This window comes from Nymphalis io, chromosome 30 (assembly GCF_905147045.1).
Source record: "Nymphalis io chromosome 30, ilAglIoxx1.1, whole genome shotgun sequence".
In the NCBI taxonomy this organism is placed as follows: Eukaryota; Metazoa; Arthropoda; class Insecta; order Lepidoptera; family Nymphalidae; genus Nymphalis; species Nymphalis io.
Window position 1 is genome coordinate 2,145,432 of NC_065917.1, and position 25,981 is coordinate 2,171,412.

General features: G+C 36.9%; 2 protein-coding genes across 4 annotated transcripts in view; one reads left to right on the forward strand and one right to left on the reverse strand.

The window, feature by feature from the left end:
* The first annotated feature begins 548 nt into the window (after positions 1-548).
* LOC126779837 (cell surface glycoprotein 1-like) lies at positions 549-2,192 on the forward strand. Its single transcript, XM_050503959.1, has 3 exons — positions 549-566; positions 614-1,460; positions 2,035-2,192. The coding sequence occupies exons 1-3, from the start codon at positions 549-551 to the stop codon at positions 2,190-2,192; spliced, it is 1,023 nt and encodes a 340-aa protein (XP_050359916.1).
* A 7,643-nt stretch (positions 2,193-9,835) lies between these two features.
* The window catches only part of LOC126779977 (alpha-1,6-mannosyl-glycoprotein 2-beta-N-acetylglucosaminyltransferase), a 57,906-nt gene continuing 41,760 nt past the window's right edge, over positions 9,836-25,981 (reverse strand). For 2 of the 3 annotated variants that reach the window (XM_050504207.1, XM_050504206.1), the window contains exons 8-12: positions 25,814-25,974; positions 23,174-23,305; positions 15,439-15,656; positions 14,420-14,599; positions 9,836-13,372 (exon numbers count right to left, since the gene is read on the reverse strand). In XM_050504207.1, coding sequence (XP_050360164.1) covers positions 13,303-13,372; positions 14,420-14,599; positions 15,439-15,656; positions 23,174-23,305; positions 25,814-25,974 — 761 coding nt within the window. In that variant the 3' untranslated portion in view covers positions 9,836-13,302. The remainder of the gene's footprint in view (positions 13,373-14,419; positions 14,600-15,438; positions 15,657-23,173; positions 23,306-25,813; positions 25,975-25,981) is intronic. The other variant, XM_050504208.1, reaches the window with a different exon arrangement.

Consider the following 25,981-nt stretch of genomic DNA (forward strand, 5'->3'; position numbering starts at 1 on the left):
CGATGACAAGCAATCGCCTAGTGATCAACCAGCTTCTACATCTGGAGATGATAATTCTCCTATCCAGCATCCAGGTTCTTCACCAACTCCCGATGACGAGCCATCGCCTAGCCAGCGTCCAGGTTCTTCACCAACTCCCGATGACAAGCAATCGCCTAGTGATCGACCAGCTTCTACTCCTGGGGATGACAATTCTCCTAACCAGGAAACAGTTTCTTCACCAACTCCCGATGACAAGCAATTGCCTAGTGATCGACCAGCTTCTACATCTGGAGATGATAATTCTTCTAACCAGAAAACAGGTTCTTCACCAACTCTCGATGACAAGCAATCGCCTAGTGATCGACCAGCTTCTACATCTGGAGATGATAATTCTCCTATCCAGCATCCAGGTTCTTCACCAACTCCCGATGACAAGCAATCGCCTAGTGATCGACCAGCTTCTACTCCTGGGGATGATAATTCTCCTTACCAGCGAACAGGTTCTTCACCAACTCCCGATTACAAGCAGTCACCTAGCCAGCATCTAGATTCTTCACCAACTCCCGATGACAAGCAATCACCTAGTGTTCACCCAGCTTCTACTCCTGGAGATGATAATTCTCCTAACCAGGAAACAGGTTCTTCACCAACTCCCGATGACAAGCAATCGCCTAGTGATCGACCAGCTTCTACATCTGGAGATGATAATTCTCCTAACCAGAAAACAGGTTCTTCACCAACTCTCGATGACAAGCAATCACCTAGTGTTCACCCAGCTTCTACTCCTGGAGATGATAATTCTCCTAACCAGGAAACAGGTTCTTCACCAACTCCCGATGACAAGCAATCGCCTAGTGATCGACCAGCTTCTACATCTGGAGATGATAATTCTCCTAACCAGCATCCAGGTTCTTCACCAACTCCCGATGACGAGCAATCGCCTAGTGTTCACCCTGCTTGTATTCCTGGAGATGATAATTCTCCTAACCAGGAAACGGGTTCTTCACCAACTCCCGATGTCGAGTCATCGCTTAGCCAGCATCCGGGTTCTTCACCAACTCCCGATGACAATCAATCGCCTGGTGTTCACCCAGCTTCTACTCCTGGAGATGATAAATCTCCTAACCAGCGAACAGGTTCTTCACCAACTCCCGATGACAAGCAATCGCCTGGTGATCGACCAGCTTCTACATCTGGGGATGATAGTTCTCCTAACCAGGAAAAAGGTTCTTCACCAACTCCCGATGACAAGCAATCGCATAGTAATCAACCAGCTTTTACTCCTGGTGATGATAAATCTAGCAAGCAATCCGATGTATCAAATAATACGATTACTAAAACCTCCGAATCGCAAATTGCAGAGAAAACTTCGCGAAATATTATAACAGACTCAAATTCCAAAGCCGACAATCCAATAGGATCGGGTCCGCAGCCTTCAGCGCCTGGCTCAGAAAATGGCTTGTCGTCTACCAATAGAGGTTTATATTTTGATATTATTATTACTAACATTGTTAATGCTTGTACAAAAAATATGTTTCACTGGTGGTAGGGCTTTGTGCGAGCCCGTCTGGGTAGGTACCACCCACTCATCAGATATTCTACAGCAAAACAGCAGTACTTGATATTGTTGTCTTCCGGTTTGAAGGATGAGTGAGCCCGTGTAATGACAGGCACAAGGGACATAAAATCTTAGTTCCCAACGTTGGTGGTGCATAGGCTATATAAGCGATGGTTGACATTTCTGGCAATGCCAATATCTAAGGGCGTTGGTGACCACTTACCATCATTGGCATTGTAAGAAATATTAACCATCGCTTACGTCGCCAATGTGCCACCAACCTTGGGAACTAAGATGTTATGTCCCTTGTGCCTGTAATTACACTGGTTCACTCACCCTTCAAACCGGAACACAATACCAAGTACTGCTTTTTTGCGGTAGAATATCTGATGAGTTGGTGGTACCTACCCAGATGAACTTGCACAAAGCTCTACCAGTACCACAACCTATCACAAGTTCTTTAAATATTTTCAAATCAATGTTTTATTCCGCAGATAAAATGCGCGCACTTCAAGTGAACATGAATTTGAAGCTATTGATTCTGCCGCAAGGTCCGAGAAACAGTAAGAATTGCTACTGCGCATGCGATAGTCAAGAAGCGCCAAAACTAATTCCTCTTAAGGAATTGCCGAAAGAAATCAACGGCGAATAGATAAAATATATTAAATTACATGATATTTCTGTCAAAATATTTGTTTATAGAAATATGAATAAATGTATTGAAGGAACATACTTTATTTTTATTACAAAAGATAATTACACGATTATTATTATTACAAAAGATAACTATGTCATTTTTTTTTTAATCAAATTTAAAATAGTTCCTCCCGATTCCCACCCGACGCAAAGCTTCCCATAATGCCGCGTTTCCATGCTGTACGGCAATAGACAACCACTGCGCCAAGTAGGACCCGGAGCGACTGTCAAATCCCCTCTCTGTAAAGCAACAGCCAATCTCCCTGATTAAAGTAAGGGCATCCCAACTTCCCGACGTCTCGAACGCTAGTGGCACAAATAAAAAAAAATTACACAAGGGGGCATATTTCCGTTTTCTCGCTGCTGCATTCTCAGCAGCCGCCCCAGCCGTCCGTGTTGTGTGAGGCAGGTTAGAGACCGCGAAGGTATTGACACAGGTAGCATCACAAATGAAAAAAATGTATTGAAGTATCTTTATTGTGTTATTTGATATATAATTTTTTCTTTTTTTTTTTTTTTTTTTTTTTTTTTTCTCTCTACCCTCTCGAGAAGAAACAGTGTTGAAAATCGCGTCCAATATTTTGTCTTGTATAAAATATAAATCATACGAAAAGTGACCTATACTTAGTTCTAACGTGTCTATTTAATATAAATACAAGTACCTAAATAATAAACATCGCTAAAAAACCACGATAGTGAAGTGCAGTGAAAGTCAAAATACCATAACGGTTTTTCGTGTCGGATTTGATACCCCGTGTTATAAAATTCAGCAAAATGAAGTGCTTTCAATGTGAAAATGATCACACGGATGAAAATGCGGTGCAGTGTGATGGTTGCAAAAGAAACATATGCTTACAATGCAGTAATTTAACGAGCAGTGAGGCGCGCGTAATGGGATTAAAAGGCAAACGTACACTCCTATATTTGTGCCCGCCGTGCCGTGAAGCTTTGTTCCAGGTGCCAAAACTTATCAAATCCTATGATGGACTGCGGGAGGAAGTGAACGACATAAAGAAACAGCTATCTGAGTCGAAAACAGCACCATCACCCACGCCGGTACCGTCGATTACTTCGCTTCCTGATACCAACGCATTGCTCGAGGAACTAGCAGAACGTGAACGAAGAGCTAACAACGTCATTATGGTTGGCATTAAGGAGAGTGAATCTGACAATAACAGTGATAGAATTTCATATGATGAGTTATGTGTAAAGAAAATCCTATCTGATATTAATACGGAAAGTGACCATTCTCTAAGTGTAGTGAGGGTGCTGCGCCTGGGTCGCCGCGAGCCTGGCTGTGGAAAGCCTCGTCCAATCAAGGTGGTGTTCGGATCCCGCCAAGATTCTCTTTGGGTGCCTAAGAACAAAAGTAAGCTCAAAAAGGAGGTAAGAGTATATGATGATAAAACACCTAAACAGCGTGAGGAATTGAACAAACTCCGTGAGAATCTGAAAGTTAGGATCGAAAAGGGAGAAAAGGACCTTACTATAAAATATATAAGAGGCACCCCTAAGATTATTCACCAAAAAAACTAGCAAACGAACACAAGAATCCTTATTCGAATCTCACTTTCATGTACACTAATTTATTTTCTCTACCCCCAAAATTTGATCTTTTCCTACTTTATGTGAACATAAACAATCCTTGTATTGTGATTCTTACAGAAACATGGCTTAATTACAAGGACCGCAATAGTACTTACAACATACCGGGCTATACTTTGTTCAGAGCTGACCGAAAGCATAAAAAGAAAAAGTCTGAAGGTAAAACTAGGGGAGGCGGTGTGGCAATGTATGTGAAAGACTGTGTGAATGGTGTGCCAATTGTGGCCAGACTGAACAACAAATATATGACTGACGATATAGAAGCACTCTTTATTGACATTCAGTGTGACACACACCATTTTCTCGTTGTAGGTGCATACAGACCAGATGATAAAGATGAAAATATATGGAGGCCTCGGGATATAAAACTGCTCTCCAGAATTTCTGAAGCCTCTGAAAATAACACAGTAATTGTGGCTGGTGACTTCAATTACCCATCTTTAAAATGGCCTTTACATACCGATCAATGTCTATCAGGACCAGAGGAGCTCTTTGTCAACATGTATTTGAATAGTAACCTCGTCCAATTGGTTCACAGCCCTACAAGGTTTCGACAATGTCAGGTGTCATCTCTACTCGACCTAATATTGGTCAACGAGGATACACTCATAAATGAAATAAATCATAAACCTCCGATTGGGAAAAGCGATCACTGTGTACTGGAATTTAATCTACAACTTCTACTTAAAAAAAAGGATATAAGCCCAAAAATAAAACGATACTACCAATTTGTTGATTTTGAAAAATACAATTCCGACTTGGAGAAATATCTTAAGGAAATAAATTTCTCAGCTGATACTGCACAACTGTGGTTGAGTATTTCAGATGCTATCAATAAAGCCTCTAACATACACGCCCCGGAGAAGAAAGTAAGAAATAAAACCAAAAATAAACCATGGATAAATAAGGATATATTAAAACTAGTTACGGAAAAGAAGACACAATGGGACATATACAAACTTAATAGGACTAATGAAAACTACATAAAGTATAGAGAGGTTAATAACAATTGTGTATCCCTATCCAGGAAGCAAAGAAACATCTACGAAGAAAAAATACTTGAGCTTGGAGACAAAAGTTTTTACTCATATATCCGTCGATGTGCCACCGATAAAGTCACTATTCCACCAGCATTGCGTAATCACCAAGGTGACTTGGTAACAGAACCAAGTGATATTGCCGATGTCTTTGCGGAAGAATTCCAGAAAGCCTACTGTAAGGAGCCAGACACGAACCAATGTACTGATATTACTACAATAAATAAGGTAAAAAATAGCTTATGTGACATAACATTTTCAGTTGATGATGTGGAAAAAACCATCCGAAATCTAAACACCCAATCCTCACCTGGACCTGATCAAATACCGAGTTGTATTCTTAAACCATGTGTCAAAACGATAGCTCCAGCTTTGACTATTCTTATGAATACATCTTTTCAGAGTGAATATCTTCCACAAGACTGGAAACACGCAATAGTAACACCTATATACAAAAAAGGTGATAAAACTCAACCTGAGAATTTCCGACCCATCAGCCTCACTAGTATTATCATAAAGATCATGGAAAAAATTATTAGCAATCAACTGATGCAGTTCTTAAGCCGTGAATGTATTATATCACCTAGACAGCATGGATTTGTGCAGAAAAGATCAACCATAACCAATCTTCTTTCATGTGTTCACCCATGGACAAAAGACCTTGATAAAAATATACCGGTTGACGTTGTTTACCTGGACTTCGAACGTGCCTTTGACAGAGTTCCCCACAAACGGCTTCTAAAGAAACTGGAACATATTGGTGTGAGGGGTGCGCTACTAAATTGGATAGAAAACTATCTTTCAGATAGAACATTCCAAGTACGGGTTGGTAACTCCTTATCACAACGGAAACAAGTGCTTAGCGGCGTCCCCCAGGGATCAGTACTCTCTGCCTATCTATTTGGCATTTACATAACAGACTTGGTAGAACTTATAAAATCTCAAGCAGCATTCTTTGCTGACGATGGAAAATTCTTTACTAACCCTCTAATAAGCTCAGGGCAACTACAAGATGACCTTAACAGAATCCAGGAGTGGACCAAGGATTGGATCATTAGTCTCAACACATCCAAATGCAGTGTTCTTCATCTTGGCCGAACTAACCCTAAAATGGTGTACAGTTTGAAGGAGAAGATCATTGAATCTGTTAATGTCCAGAGAGACCTTGGTGTACTTATAACATCTGATTTGAAGTGGGAAAAGCACATAATTACAATAGTTAAGAAAGCAAACTCATTTATTTATGTAATTAGGAGGTCCTTTCAAATGATGACAATTGGAGTATTTCTAAAAATTTATAAAACGTACATAAGACCATTATTGGAATATGCCTTTCAAATTTGGAATCCCTACTACCAAAAAGACATAAATTTACTGGAAAATGTACAAAGAAAAGCTACCAAGATACCACATGTTCTACGCCGTAAATCATACCAAGAGAGACTCCATGCTTTACAACTTACAACCCTTGAAGAAAGACGCCTACGCGGTGACCTAATCGAAACATACAAAATCCTTAACCACCACTATGACTTACCAGATATACAGAATATCTACAACCCTAAAAACAACGATAGAACATATAGAGGGCACCAAACAAAGTTAAACAGAACTCCTACCTGTAAACAAGCTGCACATAACTTCCTAAGTAACAGAGTGGTTTCTAATTGGAACAAGTTACCCGAAGAAATTGTTTTGGCCACTTCAGTTAATGCTTTCAAAAACCGACTTGATACCTGGTTAAAGTCACAGAAGCTGTCACTTCTGCAAAAATGATTTTTCAACACAATTTACATAGACATATCAGCTTATCAGCTGTTCGTCTATAAATAAATAATAATAATAATAATAATAATTATAATAAAAAAAGATAATCCTAACGATTATCGAAAAAAATATATAATGGGTCTTTAATTTTTTTAAGGGACATATTATATGTATTATATCAAAACCTATGAAATTTGCTTTTCCAATGCAACCGTTTTTAAGTTGAGTCCTTTCATTAGTGGAATTATCAGAGAAGTTGTGACGTGATCTTCACTTGGTAATATTAAAGCGAGTCTCGAGTGGTTCGAATATATTTTCTAATTCTTCAACGTCAGAGTATTGATTCACAGTAAGGTTTTCTGGTGCATTTGCAAGATCACTTAATGCTAATGTCTACTTCTGTCTTACTTTCTAGTATTCGTTTTGGCAAAATGCAAATATTTTTTGTTTTTTTTTTTAAACTATTAAATAGAAAAAGCCGAGCTGGCCTAGTGGTTAGAACGCGTGAATCTCGTGCTTGACGGTGAAGGATAACATCCTGAGGAAAATACTGTGTCTTATTTCACTGAAATTCTATAGCATGTGTATTTCACCAACCCGCATCGGAACCGCGTGATAAAATAAGCTCTAGTGACAAGAATGAAACTACTATATATTTTTCCTGTTATATTTATTATCATAATTAATATTTTTACCATAATACACCGTTTATTCTGCTAATTTACCTTTTTATTTTAGTTTTTTATCAACAAAAAATGACTCGATCGATTTTACTCAAAACCTAATCAGCGCTAGAATTTGCAATTCAGCGTCGAATGCAATTGGTCCCATCTCGATATCATTTTTTGTTTCCGAGATAATTGTGACGAAAAAATTTCGAACGCACCCATGTACATACACACACGCAGCATCTTCTAAAAACTTTAGCGACTTTGGGCCGGTTGGCGTGGTTCGTAGATACTTGCCTTTCACGCCGAAGGTTGTGGGTTCGATTCCCACCCAGGACAGGCATTTGTGTGTATAAACATGTCTTTTTATCCTGAGTCTGGGTGTAATTATCTGTATAAGTTTGTGTTTACAAAAGAAAAGTAGTATATGTAGCATATCAGTTGTCTGGTTTCCATAGTTCTGCTTAATTTGGGATCAGATGGCCGTGTGTGAATAATGTCCCAGGATATGATCTCGTGCGAAGGTAAATGTCGTTAGGAAACCTGACACATTTGTCGCCAACTCATATTGAAACAGTATTATCTTTCAAACATTCACAGGACTTTCCTAAACCTTTCAGATATCGGCGAAGCGATTTTTTTTTTTTTTTTTATAGAAAAGGAAGGTGGACGAGCATATGGGCCACCTGATGGTAAGTGGTCACCAAACGCCCTTAGAAATTGGCATTGTAAGAAATGTCAACCATCGCTTATAGCCAATGCGCCACCAACCTTGGGAACTAAGATTTTATGTCCCTTGTGCCTGTAATTACACTGGCTCACTCACCCTTCAAACGTATCAAGTATTGCTGTTTTACGGTAGAATATCTGATGAGTGGGTGGTACCTACCCAGACGAGCTTGCACAAAGCCCTACCACCAGTACCAGTAGATTGTAGACTTCAATAATCTGTTAGGAAAGAAGACTTTCTCTGAATCAATTAAGGTCATGAAAAGGTTCACAGGCCTCCCACGTAAGTATTATAAGTTAAAATATTGTTCGTACATTATAACTTTGCCTCTCTAAAGTTTTAGACCTACCGTCGAACAAACTCGAAACTCAACGCGGAAAATGGTCGTGAAATGTCAGTAAGTGACCCAGGACTATCTAGTGACCTTGAAACGTGGAGAAATGTTAATATTGGAGAGTCACAAAATCGGACCCATTATAAAAAATTTACATCGGGAAGTTAATAACAATTATTACGGTCATTGTCGCATATCAATTTTTGACATTTCACGACCGTTTGCGGTGAGTTTCGAGTTTGTTCTTAAAAGATAAATCTTTCGCAGGTAAACGTAGAACTATTCACCAAGTTATATCAGAATCGGATAAATAGATTACGAACGCATAGAGAACAAATATACAAAGGAACTTGTATTTTTATTATTAAAGCTCCACTTTTACTTTTGTTGGTACGGCTTTGTGCAAGCCCATCTAAGTGGGTTCATCATATATTCTGCTACTAAACAGCATTACTTAGTATTGTTGAGTTTCGGTTGGAAGGGTGAGTGAGCCAGTGTAACTACAAGCATACGGGACAAAACACCCAAGTTTCGTGGTGCATTGGCAATATAAGGAATCATCCATCTATGGACGGTCGAGACCATTTACCAATGTCATAAAAAAAGTAATTAAAGCCTTTTTGCCACTTTGAAATTCAAAAATAATTATTTGAACTTGAGCACGTTTCATGTTGTCTGTCCGTTTATAAAGTGCATTTTTAATTAAAATACGACATTAAATCTACAACTTGAAACAAGTTTGATAGAAATAAAACAATTTTATCATTTTTAATTATGTTTATTTTCGATACAGATACAAAACGAGTATTTCTTTGCTCTTTTCTTTAATGTTACGTTATTTTATTTATGATAATACATAATATTTTTTTGTTATAAGTTTTAGATAATAAATATATTAATTTCGATTAGCAAAGATTTGACAGATGTCCTAGACATCTATATATCTATATTAGTCAACAATGTTTTTTTGTTTTTAAATGGCAAATTATAGCAAGAGTTCGTTATTAAAGTGCCTTCATTTAGTCGTAACCATATCAAATTTCTATTTATTATAAAACGTGATACATTGGTAAATTATTTGAATGGAAATCTTTATTAAGATTCTTTAAGAGGGGTTGGGCCCACCTAAATCATAGTCCTTGATACACTAAGTAAATAATTTTAATAATTTTAAAATACTAAAAATTATATTACTTTTAATAGAAGAAAACTTTAACATATTGTTTTTGATTTATGTATTAAATACCGACTGTTTGCCTTTTATGCGTCTTATTTTTAATTATATTCTATGAAAACTCATAATTATTAAAATAATTCCACCGCTCCTTGGAAGCCTCTTATGTTCTAAATATATATGATTTCTTATTTATTGTACATTTAAAAATCAGATGGCTATAGGAAAACTAAAAAAATAAATAAAAATCTGTTATTGTGTTTCATTTATTTGAAGGATATGTATTACAAAAATTAAAAGAACGTTACAAAACAATTAACACAGATAAAAAATACACAATATATACAACAAAAAGATTATAAAAAAAATATTAATTTACTCATACTGAAATTTTGCAGTTAGTATGCTAAAGATATTTTTTAAAGGATTAAAATTCGCAATTAAGGGTATTGCGTTATGCAGGCTTAACTATTATTATTTACCATTTTGTATAAAATATTAATAAAATGTAATTATTTCTGTAAACTTTAAGGGAAAGTAAATAATAATCATCGTTAAAAGAAACATTTTTATTCAATATTTTAAATGCAAAATTTTTGTCTTAAATGTCAGTTTTGACAATTTGATTCAAGCTGATTATTATATTTTTAACAGATGACAACACTGTAGTAACGAATTTTCTATAACTAACGTTCTCAATTTGAATACGCCTACATATCATTGAAATTTTGCTTAAATGTTAAAGTTTAATTCCTGTTTACGATTTGTACAAAATTTATTTTGAATGGAATATTATATCGTGTCAATAAAAGTGCGTTAAAGAAAGTCCTGTAGTAATTGTTAAGTGTTACAGTTTAGTACCAATAGATGGCGTTGATCGATTAATACATACTTCTGAATCGCGCTGGCAAGATTTTTTTATACATATATAAGGCTCAAAACAATATTAGTTGCTTGGTATCTTCCGACGTCAATAGTGTCTTAAGTCAAAGTTGGACTTCAAAGGAAGTTCCTTTAGGCGTATACTAAGTCTTAAGTGGGCTTTTAAGATTTCATCAGAACTATTTTAGCATTTACAATATAATTATAGATCGACGAATATTTATCATTAAATTTTAATCGCTCGAGCATTTTTTTCAACGGTGTGTTTGTAAGACATTTATAAAAAAAAAAAGTGTTTACATTTATATATCACAGTCATACTTCTTTTCCAATCAATACTTTTGAATGGCAACGGTGACGTCATCGTGATCGTTCCACTGCGGTCATTATCAAGAGACTTTAGTCGCCTGTCCAAGACATGAGGAAGAGTGCGCAAACAGATGCACTCTATTCCCTAACTCCTAATCCGATGGGATGGCAATCCGACACGACCTTATTGTATACAATGCTAATTACTAAATCAAAGTTTAGGGTTACAACTTTTCTGGACCGGTATTCAAGTACCGGGACCACCAGCGTTACGAGACGAGATACGATATTAATCAACAGAAAAAATTAAATGAACGCACTTTTATTAACATACACAATTATTACATATAAGAATGAAAATTATAAAAAAAAATTAGACAAACAAAAAAAAAGTACCGTCAGGAAGAACGAAATAAAAAAAACATACAATATCAAATATCATACATAGATTCCAAAACGAAATATATAATAATTATACTTATATAAAATAAAACGTATCTAAGTCCGAAAAGTCTTATGTAAAAATTTGATAACAAACATGATTGTAAGCGACATAAACAAAACCGTTGCCATGGAAACAAAAAATTATGTATAAGAAGTTAGTTATGATCTTAAGTACACAATTTCAACATACGACCTTTGGCTCTAATAGTTACCCATCTCTCTCTCGCATATAAAAACAATTCATATATTAGACAAGGACAGATATAACAGTTCAAGTTTATAATACTGTGATTTATACATATGAAGCAAAACAACTAGAAACTTTGAAGCACCTTAATGTTTGTGAAAAAATAACGAAATATCTTAATTTAAAAAAAAAAAACTCTTATACTTAACTGTCAGTTTATTAATAACATTTTGACAGCTCACTTTTTTTTTCTTTTAACCCTCAAGTACGATATGGTCTAACAGACCTGTCAAATGGAGCCTAATATTTAGCCTTAAGATAAACTAATATCATTTTGAAATACGATGATGCGAAACGATCCTGACATATCTGTGACGCTGTACTTTTATATTTATTTAGGGGGGGAGGGCGAATGTTGTCACTGATAGAACGTGACTCCCAGCGCCATGATGTGTTGCCAGCCTTTGAAGTGAAGTAGAACGTGCGATAAAATTATCATCTTCTTGATATATTAAAGAATATTGAGATGAAATTCAATTTTAAATATTATGTGATGTTGAAACAGAAAGTTGGCGTGCCGCCATTTTTGTGTTAAATACATATAAATGTTTATTACACAAACAGTATAATTTTCTTTAAAAAAATTCGGTATATTTTATTTTTGTTAACTACAATGCAAAAAAATTCAATGCTTCACATTTGCCAGGCAACGGCACAGACAAACAATGAACTTTCTAGCAACGACCGAAATTTAAAAAAATATTAAAATTTAATTTAAAAAAAAAATTAACTTAAGACTAGATTTTTTTTTGACCTAAACAATGCCTAAATATATTAATTAGCACAATTTGTTTAAACTACTTCATCGATTTTGATGCGGTTACAATCATTCTAATCATTTTCCAAATGATAACACATTTATGTTTAAGTCTTACATTCTAGGCGCGCATTTTTTTTATCACATCTGAGCCTTTACATACATACCTAAACGCCTTAAAATTCTTAGCGAATGCTTACTTTATAAAAATACATATGTATTGTCCTGTCTGTATATATATAATGTCCTCCAGACTGATTTTGGCCACGACGGCCTATCACAAGAGGGTTTAGCCAACTGCGCAGGAGCGATATATAGCGATTTTTTTTTTTTAATTATTATTTCTATCTCAATTTACGTGTTCTCCGTGCCTTTCGTGAATTTTATATTAAATTTATATTAGTGTGTCTACGTGAATTAAATTAATAAGTTCGTAATACGTACAATACTGCTAGTTACGTAAGAGCTCACTTAAAGTATTATGGCTGATTAATGAAAAAATAGTTTTTATAATTTTAAACTCAACAATAAAACTAATTTCACCAATCATAATTGTTTATAAAACATAATTTATTTACTGTGGTCTGAGAGACCAGTCTTGCGTTTTATTTGTGTTTAGCACCTCGGCACTTGAAGGTTAACGCAAATATCTATGCTATCTATCTTTGAATTAATGACTTTATAATATAATTATTTAAACAATAAGTTAAATTTAAGTCCAACTTTTTGTGTAACTTTTTTATGTAACGTCTCTAAAGCAATATCGTTTCGCTCTTTATTTTGGTTCAAAATATACTTTATCACATACAATTAAAACAATTTTCAATGAATTTAGAAGCTTGAAGAATGATCTAGACGCTTTTCGACATAATCTACATTACGTATCGCTGGCTGCGTTAAATTAAAAAAAAAAAAAAAAAAAACGCTTACAAGTAATTCAATAAAGTATATATCGATTCGATTCAAAATCTCCCACCTGTCACATACAAATAATGACAGTTGACAGATGCAACAAGATGGCGGACGGATGCGTACGTCACGAACTGTCAAAATGTTATTATAATTACGTTTTAGTTTGTTGTATTTGGTATAGCAGACCTGTATCATATAGACTACGTGTAGTATGTGTATTTCCTCATTTGACGTTCCACTTTTGTCATGTTGGTGCACAGCTCTTGATCCCTGAAAGAGGAAATGATGATTTGAGTATCAGGAACAGACCTTACCCCTTAAGGAGCGGACATTGGTACTGTTGGTAATATTTACCATTCCTTACATAACCAATGCGCCACCGACCTTGGGAACTATGATGTTATGTCCCTTGTGCCTGTAGTTACACTGTCTCCTGTCCTGTCCGTTAGAACGCGTGAATCTTAACCGATGATCGTGGGTTCGAACCCGGGCAAGCACCACTGAATTTTCATGTGCTTAATTTGTGTTTATAATTCATCTCGTGCTTGACGGTGAAGGAAAACATCGTGAGGAAACCTGCATGTGTCTAATTTTATTGAAATTCTGCCACATGTGTATTCTACCAACCTGCATTAGAGCAGCATGGTGAAATAACCTCCAAACCTTCTCCTCAAAAGGGAGAGAAGGTTTTAGCCCAGCAGTGGAACATTAACAGGCTGTTACTGTACTCACCCTTCAAACCAGAACACAACAACAATAGACAGACGGGCTTATCATAAAGTGAAACTTAAAACCACCAAGTGAGTTGGTGGTAGGTCTTTGTGTAAACACGTCTGGGTAGGTACCACACTCATCATACATTCTACCACCACAGCAATACCATGTATTGCTGTTACGTGGAACATATGATGAGGTGGTGGTACCAAGACCAACAAGTGACGACTTTTTGAAGTGGAGTGGTACCACTGTCTTTACCATTGACTGTCCCGTTGGTTCGATTTCGTGAGTCTGACTAAATTATGTATTTATATATTTATTATATACATAAACTTTATATACATACCAGTCGGATCTTATATACAACGCAGGTATTATGGTTGTCTGAGGTGAGTCAGTGTAATTACAGGCACAAGGGACATAACATCTAAGATGTATTCCCAAGGTTGGTGGCGCATTGGCGAAGTAAGCGATGCTTAATATTTCTTACAATGCCAATGTCTATGGGGGTTGGTGACCACTTATCATCACGTGACTCATATGCTCGTCCGCCTTCCTATTCTATGAAAAAAACAACGATAATAAGATTATTTATTTTACCTCAAATCGCCCCAACCTCCGTTTCCCTTCGTTAGTTTCTTATTGTGCTTCGCGCCACCAGCGCTGATTGTTGCCGTCACTCGTGGCGGGAACAGGTAGGACTTCGCGTCCTGGAGTAACTTCTGCACTTTGCTGATAACTGTTGACGCGTTACAGTTGGACTTCTTATGGTGAAAACCGCTGGAAGAGATATTAATAATATCCTGGGACATTTTTCACACACGGCCATCTGATTCCAAATTAAGCTTGTACAGAGCTTTGGCTATGGAAACCAGACAAGTGATATACATATACTATTTTTCTTTTGTAAATACCTACTTATATAGATAATTACACCCAGACCCTGAGTCTGGGTGTAATAAACAAACAGACATGTTCTTGCGCACAAATATCTCTCCTGGGTGGGAATCGAACCCACAACCTTCGGCGTGAAAGGCAAGCATCCACCAACCACGCCAACCGTCTCGTCGTTAATACAATTATATTTTTTCTGGTGAATTCATCGACACGAGAAAATTTTGGCTTTTGGAATATAACGCCAGACAGATAAACATCGATATTGGTTATAAAGAGAATTTAGTTTCAGATAAATTTCTTATTATTATCAATACTAGTATTATAATGAGATAAGCTTTGACTTTTTGTATGTTTGTTTGTAATGGGTAAACTCAAAAACCGTTAAGCCGATTTTAAAAATTCTTTCACCCGTAGAAAGCTAAATTATCAGCGAGTGACATAAGCTTTATTTTATTTTAAAAATAATAAACATCTCTACGAAAATTGCAATAATGTAACCCGAGGTACCAAAAAAAATCCTATAATTTATTTATTTAATAAGATGGATAATTGTTCGAGCCGGCTCTGGAATTATATACTATACGCATCACGCCTCATACACAAGTAGAGAGCGGGGAGACATGACGTCATAAAGGAGCGTCATGACGTTTGCCTTCACGGTACACGAGTCCGTCTTACTCCCACTAATAGATCAAAAACCCAATACTAAAATGTCCACTCACCATTCTCCAATATGGAAAACCCTGGGCCCTTTACACAATATCACCTTGAACTTCTCCCTTCCAGGTCTATTCTGTGACAGGTGGAGTAACGAATAGTCCCAATTGTAATCGTCGTACGCACAGAACTGGTCCTGGAGTTCCAGTATATTCGTCCAGACCGTTCTGTTAAACACCATACCCATATTATGCATGCTTGAATGCCATGGAGTTATTTCCACCTGGAATTTGATAAAAATATAAAAAATACGGTTTTTTTTAATCCATCAAATACCGTAACCTTGAAGCGTAATGTCAGGCTGATTACGTTTATATATATTTTTAATGTTTTTTATTAATTCAGATAACATAATAGATTAGGCGGAATGTTTAAGACCTTTTCTCGTTCTCAAAATTTTATAACAAAAATTATTTTAATTCAAGTTGATGTAGTGATGACATATCATTATCTATTTTATTATCTGTAGAAATTTAAACATTGTTGTTATAAGGTTATATATACATGCAATATATATTACAAAGTATTTCTTAACAGCCTTAAAAGATTTACAATTTTATAATTTAAAATTATAATTATGCCCATTCAAACCAATATCAAAATATCAATATTTGGAATCATTCTTCCTCCAAAATATATTTTCTAACAAACGTGACAGTGGCAGAATATTAGGCTACACAAGCTATACAACAAAAAAAGGTAAATAAAAGTTAACAATTTCAAGTCATATAAGAGAATCTATTTGATAAAGATAAAAAAATTAAGAGTATCCCAGGTAACAAAGTTAACAGAAACAGTCCAAAAAAAACTAGTCTATCTTGAACCTAAATTGCAACAGATTAAAAAACTTTTTTTTTTTAATTTACTATGTCAAAAACCTAGCACTATATCAATCAACAGCCAATCGTTGTCCACTGCTGAACATAGGCCTCTCCCAAGGTGCGCCAAAGCTCCCTGTCCTCCGCCTTCCGCATCCAGTTGGTGCCCACCACCTTCTTAAGGTCGTCGCTCCACCTGGCTGGAGGGCGCCCTACGCTGCGCTTGCCGATTCGCGGTCTCCACTCTAGGACTCGTCTGCTCCAACGACCAACGGTCCTACGACATACGTGACCAGCCCACTGCCACTTCAGCCTGCTAATTTTGCAAGCTATGTCGGTGACTCCGGTTCTTTTCCGGATAATCTCATTTCTGATCTTATCCTTCAAAGATACTCCGAGCATAGCTCGCTCCATAGCACGCTGAGCGACTTTGAATTTGTGGACTAGTCCCGCAATTAGTGTCCACGTTTCGGTACCGTATGTCATGGCAGGTAAGACGCATTGGTTGAAGACTTTCGTCTTCAAACATTGCGGTATAGACGACTTGAGGACTTGACGAAGGTTGCCAAATGCTGACCATCCCAAGCGAATTCTTCGATCGGCTTTCTTCTCGAAGTTGTTCCTACCGACTTGTATTATCTGTCCTAGGTAGGTATATTCACTAACAACTTCGAGAGGTTTCCCCTCGACGTATATCGGTCCTGGCACGACATGCCTATTGAACATAACCTTAGTCTTGTCCAAGTTTATACCGAGACCGACACACCGGGAAGACTCGCCTAGGCTACGCAGCATTTCGGTGAGTTGTTCCAGCGACTCTGCTATGATGACGATATCGTCGGCAAATCGAAGGTGTGAGATGTACTCGCCGTTTACATTGACTCCATACCTAGTCCAATCCAGCGTTTTGAAAACGTCTTCCAACGCGTTGGTGAACAGTTTCGGGGATATTACATCCCCCTGTCTCACCCCTCTGCGCAGTTGGATCGCCTTCATCTTACAGTCCTGGATGTGGACAGTCATTGTAGCGGCGTTGTACAGACATCTCAGTACCTCGATATATCTCCAATCGATATGACATCTCTGCAATGAGTCGAGCACTGCCCAGGTTTCGATGGAGTCGAAGGCTTTCTCGTAGTCCACAAATGCCATACACAGCGGCTGATTGTACTCTTCGGTCTTCTGCACAATCTGCCGAACAGTATGGATGTGGTCCACGGTGCTGTAGCCTGATCGAAAGCCGGCTTGCTCTGGGGGCTGGAACTCGTCAAGTCGTCTGGCGAGACGGTTCGTGACGACTCTTGAGAACAGCTTATACACGTGACTCAGGAGGGAGATTGGTCTGTAGTTTTTCAAGAGGGTTTTATCACCTTTCTTGAAAAACAGTACCACCTCACTCCCGCTCCACGTTTCCGGGGTCATGCCATGTTGGATGACGGAATTAAAGAGGCTTGCTAGCTCTTTCAGGACCGGAGTCCCGCCTGCCTTAAGCAAATCTGTTGTGATTCCGTCATCTCCCGGAGCTTTGTTGTTTTTAAGCTGTTCTAGAGCCGCCCTAATCTCTCCTTGGTCAACGACCGGGAGCTCCTCGGAGTAATGGCGCATAAGAGGGGCGCGCTGGTCATCAATACTGATTCCCACGGGTTTATCCGATCTTGAAGAGAACAACTGCCCATAAAACCTCTCTACTTCTCCGACAATCTCAGGCCTAGAGGTAACGACCCCACCATTTTCAGTTTTAAGTTTTGTCAGACGCGGCCTCTCAAACTTGCGAGCGAACACTTTCGATCCCCGATTTTGCTCAATCGCAGCCTTGATGGCACGGGTATTGGAGCGTCGGAGATCGCGTCGCGTCAGCGTTTTTATTGTTCGATTTAAGGCCTTATCTGACAAAAACGATGGTAGTTCTCGTCGTTTTCTCATGAGCTCGAGTGTCTCAGCAGAGAGTTTTGGAGCGTTGTCTCTTCTCTGTGGCGGAAAACACTTGCGGGATGTGTTTTGCAGTATTTTGACCAGCGTGTCGGTTCTCTCATCAATGCTGCTTATGGTTTCCAACGCGGTGAATTGATTTTGAAGTTCCATTTGGAACTTTTCGGAGCCTTGAGCAGCTTGGAGCATGGTAGGTCGGAGAGTAGACCTCATCATTCTCGATCTTTCGACTTTTAAGTTAATATTTAGAGTGCCTCGAACCAAGCGCTGATCACTTCCGGTATTAAACCTGTTGATCACTGAAACATCTCTAAATATGTGCCTTTTATTCGAAATGATAAAGTCTATCTCGTTCCTTGTCACATTATAGGGGCTTCGCCAGGTCCACCTCCTCTGAGGCTTCTTTTGAAAGAAAGAATTCATCAAAAAAAGCCCCTGCACTTCGAGAAAGTTTACCAGCATTTGCCCCCTGTGATTTCTGCAGCCCAAGTCGTAAGGTCCGACTTTCGATTCACCGCTATCTTGTACTCCCACTTTAGCATTAAAGTCTCCCATAACAACATTGTAGTGGGCCTTCGAGGTGTCGTTGAGGGCCTTTGCGATGTCCTTGTACATCGCTTCGATCACATCATCAGAATATGTCGAAGTTGGTCATATACCTGTACGACCTTCAGGGAGTACCTGTCGGAAAGTTTTAGGACAAGGTACGCTACCCGGTTCGACACACTACTGATTTCCACAATGCTGCTAATGAGAACCTTTTTGACTAGAAAACCGACACCACCCTGGGAGATGTTATCACCTTCGCGGAAGTAGAGTAAGTTACCGGACTCTAGAGTTATCGTGTCCTCCCCCTGTCTTCGGACTTCAGATAACCCCAGTATATGCCAGTTTATATGACTTAACTCTACTTCTAATTCGGCGAGGTGATGGTCCAGCCTCATCGAGCGTCCATTATACGTTGCCATGTGCAGTCGTTTTATACGGTAGCCTGCCGTGAACCGGTGATTCTTAGCACCCCCTGCCCTGCCGATACCGCGACCGCTACCTTGGTCGGGCCTAGCGGGCTTGCCGGTAACTGGGGGCCTTTTTTTTGGGCGCATCTGCCATTAAGGGAGGGGTTTGCCCATACTCGCCGCGCTGGGCAGGCGTGTTGGCGAGCGCAGTAGGGGGGTAAGATGTTTATGGGAGGGGGGACGCTGCTGCCCATCCCCCCTTTTCCCCGTCCCTCAGTCGCCTCTTACGACACCCACGGGATGAGATTGGGGGAGTACTATTCTAAGCCGGTACTCCACGGCAACTAGCACTATAAGGCTTTAATAAATTAATAAGTTTTAAATATAATTAAAAAAAATAACTAAATAATATATGTGTGATGTTAATAATGAAAGCTTTATAGCGTGTTGTCATTGCATTAAAAAAATAACAGCGCGTGCATTAAACTGTCGTTATAAATAGTATTAACCTATTATTGCCATATTTGTGTTAATAACAATAATAGCAGTATACACGATAGACGAGAAAAAAACTTTTTTTTTAATTGAAATTAGGTGGCTGGCGATTGTACTGTCTGATTGTAAGTGGTCACCACCGCACTAGCATTTTTAGAACACTGTCTTTGACAACTGAGATGTCACGTCCCGTATGCCTGTAGTTACACTGACTCACTCACTCTTCAACTCGCAGATATCCTAATACTGTTTGAGAGTATAAAATGTTTTAAGGGAGTTGTACCGCCCAGATGACTTACAAAGCCCTATCACCAAGTACAACTTGCGTTAGATTCGTTTTGTTTAAACGTTACATATAGCGTTGCTTCAGTAACAGCTACACATATGTATATAAAATATGACAAGTATATAAGACTACACATTTAAAAACAAATCAGTCTAGCATTGATTGAATTAAAAATAGTCTTAAGTTATAATTAGAAATAAAATGACACTACAAAAAAAACCTCACGTGATGCGAAGTGTATTCTGAAATGTATATTTGTCTCTTTCTAACGAAAGTACTTTTAGAGTTTGGAATCAATTCTTCGTTTGGATATAAATTATATATTTATTAAAATAACACAGAGTATTATGGACTAAATATTCGAATTAAAATTAACCGATTCGGTTTTTATCTGAACGGTGATTGGTCGTCGCAATTCATGACGTAATAGCCGACCAATCAGCGTTGAGAATTATGCTAAAATTTCGCCAAAATAACACTCATAATATAATCAATATATGAACTTCGACAGCTAAGATGATAGCTCTTGTGTATTTACACTGGCTCACCAATCATATCACACGATACAAAACAAAGTATAGAGTAATAATAAAGGTTCGATAATTATGATTTAAAATCAACATGTCAATATTAGTTATGAATAACCAATATATATTAAACAAGCGAGACAAAAATTAATTAATAATTTCATGCATAATGAGTATAACAATAAGAAATAAAATTTAAATAGTGACAAAAGATATTTCAACAGGCAACATTTGATAATTTGACATCTGTCAACGGCCATCTTTAATTTCGACAAAGACATATATATCTACACGTTTATATTGGATTATTTTTTTACAAATAAATTTATCATGAAAATTATCTTAAACATTTCAACGTTTTAGTTCAAAGCATCTTTTCAATTATCATGTATATGACGTCATCGAAAATCCAATATGGCCTCTACAAAGATATTTGTAACCATCATCATAATGGTTCTAGGGTTAGTCCGTTAGCAAACCATGCTATATGCACTGTATTCCAATAGCAGATTAAGTAAAGATAGAAAAACTTAGATCCTCTGCTGCATTACACTGCAAACAGTTCTCGATTAATACATCTCTATATATAACACAACACTGTTACACTTAACTACTTATATACACTTTAATTTTACTTCCAAAGTTCCGATAGCAACGTCATCGACATTAAAAACGCAATTTTTTCCAGAATTCAATTAGTTTAATCTCAACCAATGACTTCTATTTTTCTTTACTCCTGCTATTGGAATAGACAATTCTATAAATAAAATCTTATTTACATGTTGATTTCAATCAAGTATATAAACATCTACTGTATACATAGAAATGGATCAATATATCAGTATATATAAAAGTGTTGTAAACATTTTGATAAAGAAATTTTTGAACGAATTCTATTAATTCAAGCTGTTTATCTTTTAATTATATTTTTTTAATCCTATATCGTGAAATCGCAGGCGAACCAAAGTAACCGACTTAGCCCGAAGAATTGCTAAATTGAAGTGGCAGTGGGCGGGGCACATTGCTCGCAGAACTGCTGGTCGCTGGGGCAGAAAGGTTCTCGAGTGGCAACTACGAACAGGAAGAAGTAGCGTGGCCAGGTGGTACAAGGTGGATCGACGACAGAGAAAAAGTCGCGAGAAGCCGTTGGATGCGGGCAGCGCAAGACCGGCCAACATTGAAATCCTTGGGGGAAGCCTTTGTCCAGCAGTGGACGTCTTTCGGCTGATATGCTGATGATAATGATGATATCGTGCATATTTCGCGATCAATATTATATATCACGACAAATATAATATGTATGTATGTTGTATATATGTAGGGTTACAAGATTTAAATATTACCAATAATCAAGATGAAAGACCGTTTTAAACGCCACCTATGTAACAAAACCTGGGATGTTATGTATGTGAAATTTCTGTTATTTCGGATTATCCGATTGCTTCGGTTAGTTTAACGTGTGGAAAACACACAAACACACACACACAATAAACAATATATATATATTTAAAACAATTAATATTAATTACGACGCAAGTCTGAGTGGACGGCGTTGTTAATAAGTACCGATGGCTTGTGCCTACGCGTGCGTCGCGGCGGGCAGTGATTTTTTACTTGCATTACCCTCCACAAGTGATATACTTCGATCGCCATTAATATAACTGTTTTCTCGTCTATGTTAAATTATAGTTAATGCGATTCCGTATATTTTCTGTTCCGATTACCGTGATTGACTGTATATGTATGTAGTGTTATCCTGACTTTATTGTGTTGTTTTTTTTTTTTTATAGAATAGGAAGGTGGACGAGCATATGGGCCACCTGATGGTAAGTGGTCACCAAACGCCCTTAGACATTGGCATTGTAAGAAATGTCAACCATCGCTTATAGCCAATGCGCCACCAACCTTGGGAACTAAGATGTGTCCCTTGTGCCTGTAATTACACTGGCTCACTCACCCTTCAAACCGGAACACAACAATATCAATGCTGTTTTGCGGTAGAATATCTGATCAGTGGGTGGTACCTACCCACCAGTGAAATATATGTGTACATCTGAATTAATTAGTGACTTTTATTTCGTCCGGTAATAGGCTATCGAACACATTGCCAAGTGTTAGTTGCATTAGAACTGCCATCAGAACTAAAAACGTATTTTACGAGTGGCAGCCCTAGTTAGGGAGCATAACACAATTGCATTGCGTCATTTATATACATAAGTGTTTTTTTATTTTTACACTAAAATCGATATTAATTTGTGATAATGATCCATTCCTAAATAATTGCAAAACCAAACCTTATATACTAAGCATAACGTATATACATAGCAAAAAAAACAACGTCTAAAACAAACATGTATAATGCGATATAATTGAGAAGTATTATTCAAACGAAGTATAATTCGTCTAAATAAAAAAGTTATGACATTTGACAAAAAATGACGTATGTTTTTTTTTATTCGAACTAAATACTAATGCGCTAAAGCATGCTGAGCTTAAGCCAAGTTAGACATGCATTCATACAATTAAAACAAAAAAAGAATCTAAATATTAACAATAATTTAAAAAAAGGAATAATAGATATTGACAAAAATAAATCGAATCAAATTTCAAAAAAAGAACCGGCAACATTCGACACCGAGCCTTGAGCACAAAAAAAAAAACTAACCAAACTAGCACGAATAAGGGATCTAGAAGGAGGTTCATATAAAAAAGTTTTCACTGTACAAAACCTTTTGCGTGTTCGCATACAAATTCGGATAGACTTGATAATTCCATGTTTGCGTGTCGTGTTGCCTTTTCCTCCTCTCTTCGCTGATAGCACGGACTTGCTGTATGTAGTTCAGGGTAAGGTGTTTCTTTCTCTATCGACCATGTTTTAAGGTTCAAAATCGATTGCCATTAACATACATTGAAATTTTGACATTCGAAATTTAAAGTCTCACAATGACGGTTATATTGTGAAGTCTTAGGTCGGCGTCATACATTCGACAATAACGCTTATAAAATACTAACGTGTCGTTTAATGATGCTACGTATTTTTAAGAAATTCGTTGTCGTCGTTGTAATATATAATATAATAATACAATTTTATTTTAGTATATATACATATTAAAAATTATCTTTTTATAGCCGTTATACAACGATATACAATCTGTTAATGAAATTAGCTTTTAAGTCGTAGCGGACAAATACCGTTGTTCTTGAATATTTAAAAACGCTTTAAATCATTCCACGCAAAAACAAGTTCAAATACGATACTAAAAACGTCATAATCATATTTGTATTTAAAGATATCAAGATGTAATTTTAAAATGCCACGCGTAAACATTCGTAATATTGAATTGTATTAAATTTAAAATTGTAATAAAATTTCGCACGAATGTATGGTGCAGACCTAAGACTTATATTTGAAATCTGACAACTAATATACAATCTCATATCACATTAATGACAGTAAAATTATTTTCTTTACAGGCAACACCATTATTTATGTCAATCGGAGTCAAAAAAGCTATTCAATAGAAAAGTTTTTTACATTAGTGATCTTTGATATCTGAAACTGTTTTTTTTATATATATATAAACTAGGAAGGCAGACAGACTAATAGACCGCCTCATGATAAGTGTTCACCACTCAGACATTGGCGCTGTATGATACATTCATCATACCTTACATCGTCAATGCGCCACCAACCCATCACACCCTTCAAACCATAGCTATACAAATTAATTATTGACCAGTAAAACTGACCTCACTATATGTAATCAAAAATCTGTGTTGCCATATCAAAAAAAAATACTTTATCGCCATTAATACGATTCATATATTATCTGTCAGTTTTTATTTATTACTCAACAAATAATTGTATATAATTTATAAACAAATTAATAAAATAATCAATAATCAAGCGAGTTACGACTCTAGACAGAGACAAAGCGATTGTGTCTATACCTGTCTCCCTGCGTATATGAACCAATAGCGGTGGAGCAACGTTTGAATTTAGAACAATGATTGTGAGTATAAAAACACTGAGGAAACTTACACGAATAAAATAGAAGTAGAACAGCAGTGCCATTATGTAAGACCTAAATTCTTTTTTTAAATTTAGATTAGGAAGGCGGACGAGCATATGGGCCACCTGGTAAGTGGTCACTAACGCCCATAGACATTGGCATTGTAAGTGCCATAAGTAAATGTTAACCATCGCTTACATCACCAATGCGCCACCAACCTTGGGAACTAAGATGTTATGTCTCTTATGCCTGTAATTACACTAGCTCAGCCTTCAAACCGGATCACAACAATACCAAGTACTGCTGTTTTGCGGTGGAATATCTGATGAGTGGGTGGTACCTACCCAGACGAGCTTGCACAAAGCTCTACCATCAGTGTACTTCATTACTAACTCAAATGTTGACAATCGACTTATGTTGATATACTATTTTGATGCGTGTGTTCTTGTAATGTTATGATTATAACGGTCAATATCGCATATTGGCGAGACTCGAGTTTGTTCTTACAGAATAGCAGAATAATTCTACGTAACAAGGACAGACAGTTTGTTTAGCTAGAGGCTAACGACTTCTAATATCTTAATAATCGCTTTGTCTCTTTCACACTTTACCGTACTCGTTTAATTCAAACGTTATTATAAGTGTGCCCAACGCGTTATACGAGTTAAAGTAATTCGAAATTTAAATAGTGTCAGTAGTACAGATTAAAAATTAAAAAAAAATAAGAACATCGATTAGGCTGTGCGGATCTAAAATGTATTTTATTAATAATGTTATTTGTGTAAAAAAAAAAAAAAAAACCGGCTGTGGTATCAATTTTGTTTTTAAGCGACAACATCGAATGATTGACAAATGAGCTGTGAATGAATGAATGTGAACAAAATTAAACATACAATTTGATTGTAGATGTGATAATTCCTTTGCCTAATTTCAGTTTGTAAAAAAAAAATGACGTTATCACAACTTACGTATCTTTAGAAAATTATGTAAATCAAAGAAAACCCTAACAATAATGAATCCCACAAAAACGTACCCTATTCCAATCGATTCAGGAGTAAAGAGAAACAAACGTCTAATTTATATTACAGACTGCAAACAGTTCTCGATTAATACATCTCTATATATAACACAACACTATTATACTCGATTACTTATATACACTTTAATTTTACTTCCAAAGTTCCGATAGCAACTTCGCCGATACAAAACCCAAAGTAAATACCATAGATTATTCTCGACCAATGAAATCGCGTCGATTCAATATCGTTTATTTGTCTTTACTCTGATTGGAATAGACTATAGATGAGTTAAAAAAAATATGTATGGACGTGTATGAAAATTTAATGCTATACATACCTTATCGCTCGTTGTGTGATACTGATAAGTCTTAAGATAAGTCCCGAGACATAATATCTCGCACTGGGGACACGTTTTATCAGCTGTGGCCCTCAGCAGGTGGAGGATATGTATAAAATCCTCGGCTACATAGTGATCCTCTTCTAGAAATACCACCATGCCTTAGAA

Bases quoted from the DNA above. Each gene is read 5' to 3' on its own strand.
- LOC126779837 (XM_050503959.1), top strand. The intron at 1,461-2,034 runs GTTTATATTTTG...TTTATTCCGCAG, and splicing joins CTTGTCGTCTACCAATAGAG to ATAAAATGCGCGCACTTCAA.